The 12547-nt window shown below is 39.9% G+C and overlaps 1 protein-coding gene across 1 annotated transcript in view; it reads left to right on the top strand.

The window, feature by feature from the left end:
- Positions 1-12547, top strand: part of UST (uronyl 2-sulfotransferase) — a 166323-nt gene that overhangs the window by 85695 nt on the left and 68081 nt on the right. The window contains exon 4 of the mRNA XM_055810885.1: positions 1993-2072. Within this exon, the coding sequence (XP_055666860.1) occupies positions 1993-2072 (80 nt within the window). The remainder of the gene's footprint in view (positions 1-1992; positions 2073-12547) is intronic.

The raw sequence follows: 12547 nt of genomic DNA, 5'->3' as shown, positions 1-12547 counted from the left end.
GGTTTGCTAGGAAAACCTTTATCTCTTCAGATCATTAAAAAAAAAACGCTCGATTACTTTGTGCCAATTACTGCAAAGTTTCCTGGACTTTCTAATTCCGGTCTGGGCAAGTTCTGCTCTTCAGGTTTATGAATTTCGTGCTCATAGCATTTATATTGTACTGAAGGAACTGTATAAAGTCCTGTTTGTACTTGAATCTAACAGTCCAGAGTCCATATATGACTAAATCAGGGGGGCCATTTCCTTCCTGTCTCTTTTTTTTTTTTTTTTTTTAAATCACACATCTTCTCTCTGTTTTCTCTTGGGGATTTTTTTCCTTTCATGTTGCTTTCTTTTGGCAGTCTCCTCTTCTTTATGTTCCATTCCATTGGGTTTACAGCCTTTCTCAGACCTAATAGACCTTAATATACAAGGTCTATACCTAATATGCCTTGATGCACTCCAACTAGTTTGACAGGAGAGGATCCATCCTGAGAAGATGGACAAACTGAACTGTTTGCTTCAGTGGTCATCATACATGTATGTGTATAAAACTATTGAAGGCAGAGGAAAAGTAGAGAAAAGCCTATTAGTATGTGTACTTTTTTATTCGGTCCTAGAATTTAAACGGCAATAGCTTGTGTTGTCTGAAAGAAGGCGGCAGGTTATGTGTCCTATGAAAAAAACCAGAATGAAAGATGGATGAGAAGCAGTAAAATGTGACACACGGTGTAAAAAAATGGCAAAGTATCAGTATATTGAAACCAGAAAATAGAAGGGGAGGGAAAAAAGACAATTGCTGTCCCTTAAATGTAGTTTATTATTTGTTATGGCACGGACATAATCTTCTACCATGCTCTTCAGGCTTTTAACTTATCACATGCCAGTCCATGACCACATGACAGGCTGGACCCCATGTTTTCCCTTATTTTGTCTACATCAGCTGTAGCATTCAAGTTTTAAGAAATAGATATTTTTTTTAATTAATGTCTCCTTGATTATATTTAAATTTAGTACATGAATTGATATGACTCAAACCAGAATATTTGGTTCACTTTCTCTTATCTCTTTTTTTCCCCCAAGTTTATGAATTTCTGTTACTTTCTGTATTACTTCCTACTACCCAGTTTGTAAAATCAATAAACCTATCATTTCAGTGTCTACAATATAGCCCACAATTGAGCACAGAACAGAAAATCTGAAAGTAAATCTTAGGAAATTAATATTAAGGAAGCAAAATTAACCAGGACACATTGACTCTTTAGTGTGATGTTCCATCAGACACTCCATTAGACTAATTTCTTCTAGCTCATAGCTAAAGCTCGGCTTATGCAACATAGATTTTCATATCCATGCTGCACAGTCTTCAATATATGCTGTTTACATTATTCCATTATAATGGCCTGCAAATTTAAATATTTTTTTTATTTTTTAAAATTAAAATTATGTGAATGCGCCTGAACTAGAACTTAACAACATCTTTTTAAAAATGCCCATTTAATTTGTACTCTTAATTTGCTGTAGTAGTAAAAGGAATGGCAAGTGCTGATCTCTGTATTTAAACAGGCAAATCAATCAGTGTTTTGGCAATTTTTGTTGTTATATGAAACTGGTCATGGACTCAGCTCCCACTTTCTGTCATAGTTTCAGACATTTTACATTTTGACATTCTGGTGAATCAACCAGTGTCATTTGCAAAGCTCTGGTGCAGATTTAGGCAGGGTTTAGATTTTTCCTTTAGTTTATGCCTTTCCTCAAACTGATAGCCACTTCTGAAAGTACATAAGCTCCATGATAGCAGGAGCATGTCTGCAGCTTAACCTTTCTTGCTTCAACACGAAATAGTAGTCGTGCCATGTTATTGACAGTGTTTGGGAGGGATAGTGGGGAAGGACTTTCTGAGTAATTCAGACTTGAAAATTATATCATCGTGTGTTGTTTGAGAGTTGTGGTTGTGTCAAAATGTGCGTTGATGTAACATGGAAAATAAAATGATTTCTTAATTCTTTTTAGATGGAATTGATTAAAAACATAAGCACTGCTGAGCAGCCCTATTTATTCACCAGACATGTACATTTCCTCAACTTCTCAAGGTAAGGCATTTTTTGAATCAAAAGTATTTTAAATTGTTTTCTAATACTATGTACTTTCCTTCCCCCTTTCTGGCACTGGAAGTCATGTTCAGAAGTTGGAGGTTTTTTTCCCGTGCTCTGTTTGCTATAGGACAGTTATGTGCAGCACGTTTGTGAAAAGCCAGGATGCTGTTGCATGCCTTTGCCTCCAAGATGATCTTGGTTTACAACTTTTCCAGCCAACGTCCATGAGATGGTAATTTGGGTCTTTAAACTGTGCACTTGTGTTTTAAAAGTGGCGGCACACTTGTGAATGTTTTATCTCTGTATAGCCAGATACTAATACAAGACTGAAAACTCTACTGAGTTCATTAATATTTTACCTGGAATGACTCTTCACCAATTTAACCAATTTAATTTTGTTCTGACAAAATAGTCCCCATTCCACAGGATATGGAAGTGTTTATAAACCATGCAAATGGATTATGCTCTGTATCATGGGAGTGCAGTCCCTTCTGACAGCTATTTAAAAGTATGTAGCAAGACTCTAGAGACATTTATAGTACAGAATGTGAAGAAAATTGCATTTGGATGAAACTTCTGAGGAATTTTTGGAAGGATGTGAACGAGTGATGCAAGTTAGCATTTAGCCAGGACACAGGGGTTAAAGCTGACTGCAGATGGTTATTGCCCAAGCTGTAAATTTAATTTGGAAATTATATTCAGGAACCATGCCATCCGTGCCACTAGGTTGGACTCCTTATATTTAGATAAAAAATTTTTCTGCAGATCTTTGTAAGAGCTTACCTAACTTCCCAGCATTTTGTTTATGTGGTGATGTCAGTGCACGTCCTTTGAATGTATGGGTCTAGGCATAGGTAGAGAGTGTAGAAGGAAATTATAACACTTGAGGAGGGGGCTGTTGTTTAGTTTTGGATTTTTAGAAAACAAAATATTTTGAGCAGTTGGAAATTCATTGATATATATATATATCAATTGATATATAATTTCACTATGGGCATAATTTCCTCACATGAAAACAAGAAGAGTTAAACAAAATTCTGATTGTCTGTGTTTTCTGTTCTGATTCCATGAGAGTTCTGTTTCTAATTTATTATCTTTAAAGTATAAAACTCATTAGAATAGGATTTAACACCTTGGGTAAATGATCTCTTCTGTCTGATCAAACAAGTAGCCATACCTGAGGGTCAAAGGGATGTTTCTTGATTAAACTGATTTTTCAGAGATGGTGTGCAACATTAGGTATGTGAGAAAAAGATGAACATGATTAACTCTTGCTCTTCCCAAGATACCATTTTCCATACATATGGTACATCCTAGCCACATAAGTAACATGTTGCTCCTGTTGTGTATCCATGAGATGAAATATCTACTTTTTTTTTCAATACAAATTTCTGAAAATACATTAAAATTATATAAGATGTATAAAAGTATTTGCAGTATTTTGGCTGTTCCTTGCAAACCCGAAAAACATTTTTTCAGTTTATGTTGGTTTAACTGGTAGCTGTAGAATAGTGAAAAGTCTGATGAGTCTTTTAAATGAGATGTCATTGAAGTGCATCAACACTGCTTACTATTGGTTTAACAATTCCTACTGTTTTCTGAAAAATTAATAATTTTTGAGAGTTTTAGTCTTTAGTTTCAAAATTTGTTGGCAGTTACACCTAACAGTGAAGTACCACGTTGAATATTTACTCTGTTCCTTAATTCTAGGGTGATTATTTTTTTTTTTAATTGATTTCATTAGGATCTGGAGTGTTAAGTATTGATTTTGCAGAAATTTCAAGAATGTTTTTAAGTACTCATTATAAATATTACAATATTGTGAAAGTGGTTTAGTTATGCTTGATTTTTTGTTTGGGTTTTTTTTGAAATTATTCATTTATAGACCATTTCTAGTGGATAGCTGAATTCAAATTATCTATGGAATACTGGTCTTCCCATTTGCTCCAGCTTTTCTGCCAGCTCAACATAAAAGCCACGCAATACCCCAGAAACCAAAAAGAATATGGGTCAAAGTATCGATGTAGTATTTTCTGGCTGACAGATGGCAGCTTGCTGTGAGCAGCCATCGCAGATGTTATCTTTGCTACTCTTTTGGTAAGCTCCAAGGTCACTGTTTCGATAAAAGGAACCTCTTCCACTTCTGTGCTTGCGTGCTTTCAAGATCTGTAGGGATTGGGTTAAGCCATTTAGAGTATGTCACCAAGGTGCTAGAGTAGCAGAGAAAATGTAAGCAGAATCATGCAAAGCAAGAGTCTGCTTTGCTTTCACTTAGAATCCTAGAAACACAGAATCATTTACATTGGAAAAGATCTTTCAGATCATCGAGTCCAACTGTTAACCTAACACTGCCAAGTCCCCCACTAAACCATGTCCCTAAGTGCCACATCTACACATCTTTTAAATGCCTCCAGGGATGGTGACTCAACCACTTCCCTGGGCAGCCTGTTCCAATGCTTGACAACCATTTCGGTGGAGAAACTTTTCTCAATACCCAGTCTAAACCTTCCCTGGCACAACTTGAGGCCATTTCTTCTCATCCTGTCACTTGTTACTTGGGAGAAGAGACCGACACCCACCTCACTACAGCCTCCTTCCAGGTAGTTGTAGAGAGTAACAGGGTGCCCCTGAGCCTCCTCTTGTCTAAGACTTGTGCTCCAGACCCTTCCCCAGCTCCGTTGCCCGTCTCTGGACACGCTCCAGCACCTCAGTGTCTGCCTTGCAGTGAGGGGCCCCCACCTGAACACAGGGTTCCAGGTGCGGCCTCACCGGTGCCGGGTACAGGGGGGTGATCACTGCCCTCGTCCTGCTGGCCACACTGCTTCTGACACCAGCCAGGACGCTGTTGGCCACCTTGGCCACCTGGGCACACTGCTGGCTCATGCTCATGGCTGTCACCCAGCACCCCCAGGCCCTTTCCCACCAGGCCCTTTCCAGCTGCTCTGCCCCAGCCTGTAGCGCTGTGTGGGGCTGGTGTGACCCAGGTGCAGGACCCGGCACTGAGCCCTGTTGAACCTCATGCAGTTGGCTGGGCCCATCCAGCCTGTCCAGGTCCCTCTGCAGAGCCCTCCTGCCCTCAAGCAGATCAACGCTCCCACCGAGCTTGTGTCATCTGCAAACTTAGTGAGGGTGCACTCCATCTCCTTGTCCAGATCATGGATAAAGATATCAGACAGAATTGGCCCCAGTACAGAGCCCTGGGGAACACCACTTGTGACCAGCCACCAGCTGGATGTAACTCCATTCACCACCACTCTTTGGGCTCAGCTGTCCAGCCAGTTTTTCACCCAGCACAGAGCACGCCCATCCAAGCCATGAGCAGCCAGTTTCTCCAGGAGAATGTGGTAGCAGACAGTGTCAGAGGCTTTACTAATGTCTGAGTGGACAAAATCCACAGCCTTTCTCTCATCTACTAAGTGGATCACCTTGTTATAGAAAGAGAACAGGTTCTTCAGGCAGGATCTGCCTTTCATAAACCTGTGCTGACCAGGCCTGGTCCCTTGGTTGTCCTGTACATGCTGTGTGGTGGCACTCAGGACAATCTGCTCCATAACCTTCCCTGGCACTGAGGACAGGACAGGCCTGTAGTTCCCCGGATCCTCCTTCCTGTCCTTCTTGTAATGGGCATCACATTTGCTAACTTCCAGTCCACCGGGACCTCCCCAGTTAGCCAGGACTGCAGATAAGTGATTGGAAGTGGCTTGGTGAGCACTTCTGCCAGCTCTCAGTACCCTTGGGTGGATCCCATCACACCTCATAGACTTTTGTGTGTCTCAGTGCTGTAGCAGGTCACTGACCATTTCCCCTTGGATTATGGGGGCTTCATTCTGCTCCCTGTCTTCTAGCTCAGGGGGCTGGGCACCTGGAGAACAACTGATCTTACTATTAAAGACTGAGGCAAAGAAGGCATTAAGTACCTCAGCCTTTTCCTCATACCTGTTGGTGCTTATTGGTGCTTCTCAGCTTCCCAAACAGTAGTAAGAAAAATAAACTCCATTTTTGTTTAACATCACTGATGTGAATAGCAGCAATGACAGATTGCTTGGATTTCCCTGCTTTGCACCCTGCACCTGCTTATAATATAAACCTGTCAGCATTAAACCTCTCAGATTATTCAGCAGAGCATCACAGCATTTACTTATAATTGTCTTGAACTGAAAAAAAAAGGAAGCCTGTCATCTTTCCAGAAAAAACTTCCTAGTGGAAGTGACCTAAGCCTTTAGTGGTGAATTTGAGCACATGCATGTTTCTGGGGCACCATTAGTTTTGCTGAACAAATTTCGAAGAACTTGATAATCTCTTCCTGACCTGACTGCTTGCCAGGGCTGTTTTTCGTTTGGTTTTGAACAGTGTTTTAAGAGGCCCTGCTGGTTCAGCTGAGTAAATAAATCCTCATTTACTCTCCTTGTCTTCATCTTTTAGTTCAATACTATCTTTTCTCAACTCAAAGTAGTGCAGAGGCACTTTTAAGATAAATCTTAAAAGGATGCATTGAAGCAAATCTTAAGTGAATTTTCACAGACATTAATTAATTCATTGCAGCTTCAAACAGAAGATAAAAGTATAAGTTTCTTGCTTTTCCTTGATGTGATTGAATTTCTACGTAGCACTTGTTACAGGAACGGCTTTTATTTCCAGGGGTTTGCGGCTTGTGTTCCTAGTCCAGTGCACTAGGGCTAGCTTTAGGAGACAACCCAGTGCCTCAGGAGGGTGGCTACTCCATCCAGTCCATTTCAGGAACGTTTCTTTTAGGGAAGGTGGTGCTGTTTATTGATTATCCTTTACTTGTGATTCCTGGGTCAAGGCTTTTCATTATGGCTCTGTGGTTGTTGTGTCCTACTCATTTCACCCTAAATGCTGGACTGACCTCTCTATACCTGACTTCTTTCTTACAACCCTACTTGAAAATGTTCTTATACACAGAGGTAAGCATTTAGGTGCTTTTTGGTTTCATACTGGCTGTGGCTGCTGAGGCTAGCCCAGCATGGGATTTTCTTGCTCTTGATTGGAAAAGGAGTATATTTCTCAGAAGTCTTCCATGAAATAGTCATCCAGGCTATGTTTGAAGGCATTGTGTTACACCACCTCTGCCACCTCCTTAGGCACTTGGTTCCATTTGTCTGCCAACTTTACTGTCAAATTATTGTGGCTAATTTCTAACATGAATTGCTCTGGCTTTTGCTCTTTATTGACTGGAATGCTTCTTTTGTTCCATGGTACTCTCAAGCCTCTTGCCAGCAGGTGTTTTCCTCATCCATGTAATAACCCTGTGACCCTTCTCTGAAACTTCTCCACTTGTCCCATAGTCTTTATTAAGTGCAAGCATCAAAACTGTGCTCTGGACCTGTATCAGCTTCACTAATGCTGTGTATAGTAGAATGCAGTCACTGTGCTTATACCTTCTAAAGATACAGTTGGGCCACAGCAATCTGGACTTTCAGGGCAAGTTGTTTTTCTCGTGTGTTTCCTAGATCCTTTCCTGATCACTGTTTACCAGGCTGACATTTCCCATTCTGTAGAAATGGCCTTCATTATTCTTCAATGTGTTAACCAAGGGGAAAAAAAAATAATGACATGAAATCTGCAAAATTACAAGCTGCTGTGAGACTGCAGTGGATGTTGTGAAGTAGAAAAATATGGAAAAGAAAATCTCCCTTGGTGTGTGTATTTGTACTCTTGGGGTGCGTTGGTCTATGTTTAAAAAACCACACACACACACACACAAAAAAAAAAAAACCCACACCAAAAAAACAAAAACCTTTTTTTGTCACATACCTAAGGAGCTGTAGAAGTTGTCAGTCATAACCTGTGCTGTGGTCTGTAGTGCGCAGGGCAGAGACACCCACCTCCACTTGTGCATACTCAGGAATTTAGGAGGTTTGCCTCCATGCAGGGCTGTGTGCCTGAAAAGGGCATGTTGCAGGACCAGGATGACAGCCACCATTTATCTTTGTCATGTTCCAATTCCTTTTCAAAGCAATGCTGCATGTATTTAAAAAGTGTGAGAGCCATTAAATTAGTGAAAATACTGATATTTTTTTTTCTCTTTCTGAGTTGAAGTTTATATATTAGTGTTGCTTGGAAAAGCATCCAAAATATTAATCAGAAGTGAATATTAAAGAATATCTCTACTCTAAGCTGGTAAAGATATATATGCTGATATATCTGCTGAGATTGCAGTTCTTGTTGGTAGATCCAAGCAGTACAGTGTTAGAGGGCAGAAGCTGTGAAGAACTAGAATAACCTGTAGAGAGACAAAAAGCTATTTCAGGATAGCTGCAGGTTGTTTGCTGTGCTTTATCATAAATGCTGCTTGTCATCTATTTATTTAGCCTGAGAAAAAATGAAGCAGGAAGAATCCTGAAGCTGGAATAGCCCCGCTTGACCTCTTAGTAATCTTCTGCTGAATTAAGTAACTGTAACAGTCTTTGGGCAGCAACTCAAGGTCTTTGGTGTGTCAGAGATTTCAGAGAAGCAGAAAAAACGTTTGCAAGAATGCACAGGGGTTGGTGAGGCCACAATTTTGGGTCAGGGATGGGGATAATTGCACAATTCACGTTTAGGACATGGGAAGGCAGCTTTCCTCCCTCCGACACTGAACTGTTATGGTCCAAGCACGCAGTTATGGACTCTGGTTCAGGCAGAGCTGGAAGCTTGGCTGCTCCCTCCTGTGGTGGGGTAAATGAATGTTACAGGGGAACGTGTAAAAACTTACAAACGTGCCTCTGTCAGTGACTGCTGCGTGACTTTTGCTTGTTTAAAGGCTGGCTGATTAGATCAGGGTAAAGTCATCGGAGGGAGAAGCATTAAAAAGACCACCCAAAGAGAGAAACAGGCTTTTTCATGTCTTACTGGAGCTATGATTTCTTTACTTTCTGCAGTAGTTACAGGCCGCTGGGGAGTGATCTCCTTTAAAATTTCCTATGATGTGGTAAGGAGATGCAGAGATAAAGCATGGAGTCAATTTAATCTTACATTTTAATTAGCCCTTGTATTTCAGTTTAGTATATCTTACTTGTTCAAAGCCAGGGTGAATTATTGCCCAGCATTAGTATACGAGGAGCCATCCCTTCTGTGCTGTCAGGCTGCTGCCTTCTTCGGTTCAGCAGCAGTTTAATATCTGCAGCATGTATTTAGCATAGGTGTGCATGTGCTTGAGGGGAGGGGACAACACTTTTAGCATAATTTTCTAAGAAAATAAGACTCATACAACTGTTCCAGCTGCTCTGTGTATCTTTCCAGTTTCCCCCACACCTAATGGCTAAGTAATTTCTGAACCTTTTGGCCAGTTTCAAAGCAAATTTGGAAGGCCAGTAGAAGACTCAGAGACAGCCACACTGCTGCAGGTGCGTCTGCTGAAGGGAAAGCCAAGCAAAACAGTGCTGCTGGACCTTCTGCTGGGCCACAGCCAGCGGCCACCTCGCTGTGCCCTGCTTGGGATGCCAGCCCCAGCTCTGCCTCTTGCTCAGTTCATGAGAGGTTTTGGGGAGGAGAGAAACATCTGTTTTGTCTTTCTGCTTGGGAAGGTACTTGCTTTTTAGTCCCTGGAATAACATGAGAAATATTTTTGGGTTTCTGTTATTCATTAGCAGAGTTATTGTATAAAGTTCTTGTTTTTCTTGAAAAGTGTTTTTTTTGGTAGACAGTCTGTTATCAGCTTTACTGATTTATTTATTTTTTTATATTACTTTTTAAACAGACATAATGGCCAACACTACCTAATAAAAATGAGTACATCAGACTGCTATAGCAGCAGACAGTGTCACCTGCAGCAGTACTGATCAGTTTGGACGCTTTCCTTCAACTCTGACTTGAATTCTGAATTATGGGTAGCAGTGAATCACATGTTGTATGAAGACAGAGATAAACCAAGAGAGTTTCCCATCTGGATAAACCCAAAGCTAAACTTAGTTTCTGAGTATTGTTCATGGTTTTTTGTTACTCATCAGTTTTGTGGTTTTTTCTCATGCAGAAGCAGCTCTAAAAATTGCATTTTAACACAGCACTTTGTCATTACAGCATTCCTTGTTCTTGGGGTCTGTAAAATGTGTCTGTAGCCAACAAACAAAAAGGAGGTGAATCGGAAGGAATGAACTTGGTTATATGTTGTGTGATGAAGGAGCTGTGTGTTTGAAAGCCGGAGCACACTCTGCTGACAGCGTGGTGTTTGGAAGTCTTGCATTTTAGCTTGTTGATCATTTGTAAGGGTTGGATGATATATTCACCATTTTTTAAGGCAAATAAATATCTTGCTTTGCCATAAGTTAGCCTATGTATATGTCTTTGGTCCATTGATTTGGCAATAGAATTTAACTTTTGCATTTTTTAATAGACTGGTAAGAGGCTGATAAAATCAGGGTGATTCTGTGATGCTCTTTTCATTGACTTACAACAGTCATGGGATGTTTTTCACAGGTTTATTTCAGGTTTATTAATAACTTCAGTATTCTTGTTTCTGCCTTTTTCTGGAACCGGTAATACCACACAGAGCATAGATGCTTTGCAGAACATGCCTATTATGTGTGTTAACAGTGCTTCACTAGCTTTTGAAAATAGTGTGCTGGGCAAATGTGTGGAGCTAGCATAACAAGATGCTGAATGTCCATGACCCTTCCAGTGCAAATTCAGGCATACTTTGTGTGAACGGCAGTAGTTCAGGCAGCTTGTACTGATTCTGTACAGGTCAGCTGTGGGAAGGAATCGGGCTCTTCAAATTCATCCTTGAGTCAACAACTCCGAACAATGATCGCAGCCTAAGATTATCTACTGAAGTGGTTTCATGTTGAGGATTTTTTTCTCCTTTTAAAAAAAACCATACACACCTAGGAAATGTCATTAAAAACATGGTAACAAAAAATTATTACCCTCTTGGTAAGCTCTTAAAAGTAGGGAAATGTCAGCTAAACTTATGTGCACAGCCTTAACACTGTGTCTTTATGTGTGTTCATTATAATCCACACTTTTTACTAACACATCATGAAACACTTTCTACCGTCATGTGAGGTCTGCCTTGTAAAGTACACATTTCATGAATGGCCACATGGTGCTGTAATCCCTCCTGCATATTTTTTCTTTTTTTTATACTACATTTTTTTTAATGATGTGAGTGTGTAATGATGTTTTTTAACTGTGACTTGATGGAAGGCTAAGCACAAATCTGCTATGCAGTTTGACCTTTGTATGGTCTAAGGGGTTTTTTTGGTCGTGGTGTTTTGGTTTTGTTTTTTTTTTAAAAACATTGCTCTGTGGTGAGTCCACAGATTTTTAGGTTATCTGATTTAAATTTTATTTCCCTAGATTTCCTGTGTTTTTTGCATAATAGACATTTTAGCTTTCATTCAGCTGGTAATAAAATATTTTCAGAATAGAGATGGTTGCTTGAAATTTAGTTACTTATGGTGGGATCCGGCATAATGCCTAAAGTATCCTTTTTTTTTTTTTTTTTTTTTTTTTTACTGTCGTTTGGTTTCTGTGCTCACATCCACGCTATAGATAATGTTACCAGTTTGGGAGTAATTTAAGAAAGATGTTGATTACTCCAAAGGAGTCCAAAAGAGAGTATAGCAAATGATCAGATATATAAAAAATTTACCTTTGAGGAAAGATTGAAAGGGCAGAGAAGAAAAAAATAGAGAAGATTGGGAAAGAGGTGACTATGATAACACTTTGGAATTTTATGTTAAAAAAGTTCTGCAGAGATAAAGGGACTGTACAGTTATTTATGAGTAATGATAGTAGATGTGATGGTCTTAAATTGCATCGAAACTCTAGATCAGTCACCTAGGAAAAGGGTTGAACAACAAGGACAGTGAAGCAACAGAATAGATTGTGCTTAAGGGTTTTGGAGCTGATAGTGACAATTGCATAGCTGATCCTGCCAGGCAAAAAGATGGATTGTGGAAGTCCCAAGTAATTAGTAGTCTTTCTCACCCTTGTGTAATGCACAATACAGACTTTTTAGGTTTGAACCTAAAACCTTCGTATTTCAGGAAAGGAAATTCAAGTCTTGATTTGAAATTGTCAGTAATAGAGAACTGCTGCCCTTGGTAAATTCTTCTGGTACTAAACTGTTCTCTTGGATTGTAAATTGTTTTTTTCCTCTTAATTTTTCTGAGAAATCCAATTGACTCTTTTTTTTTCTTGAACTTCAGAGTACATTTGCCACTATGTAAAGCCTCCTTTTATCAAATGTTTCCCCTATGTAAGCTTTCATGTGTAATTTCTTACATGACATGGTGCAGTGACCTCTCGGCCTTCTCTGTATTTTTCCCCTTCTCATTTTCTTTTCAAGCTGAGTGTTCTCAGTTTCTTAACATTTTTCCATTGCAGGGCATTTTTTTTTTTCATCCTCCTTGTGAGTCCGCAGTGAACTTTGTGCATTTTTCCTTAAAATGGACTCTCAGTGGTTACATCAATGCTGTGCCAGGTTTCTGCTCCTCTCTGCTGCTGCTTCTCGGAAAAAGGGAAACTAG

Source organism: Falco peregrinus, chromosome 7 (assembly GCF_023634155.1).
Source record: "Falco peregrinus isolate bFalPer1 chromosome 7, bFalPer1.pri, whole genome shotgun sequence".
In the NCBI taxonomy this organism is placed as follows: Eukaryota; Metazoa; Chordata; class Aves; order Falconiformes; family Falconidae; genus Falco; species Falco peregrinus.
Note: the sequence above shows the minus strand (reverse complement) of the source record. Positions and strands in the feature narration are given on the sequence as shown.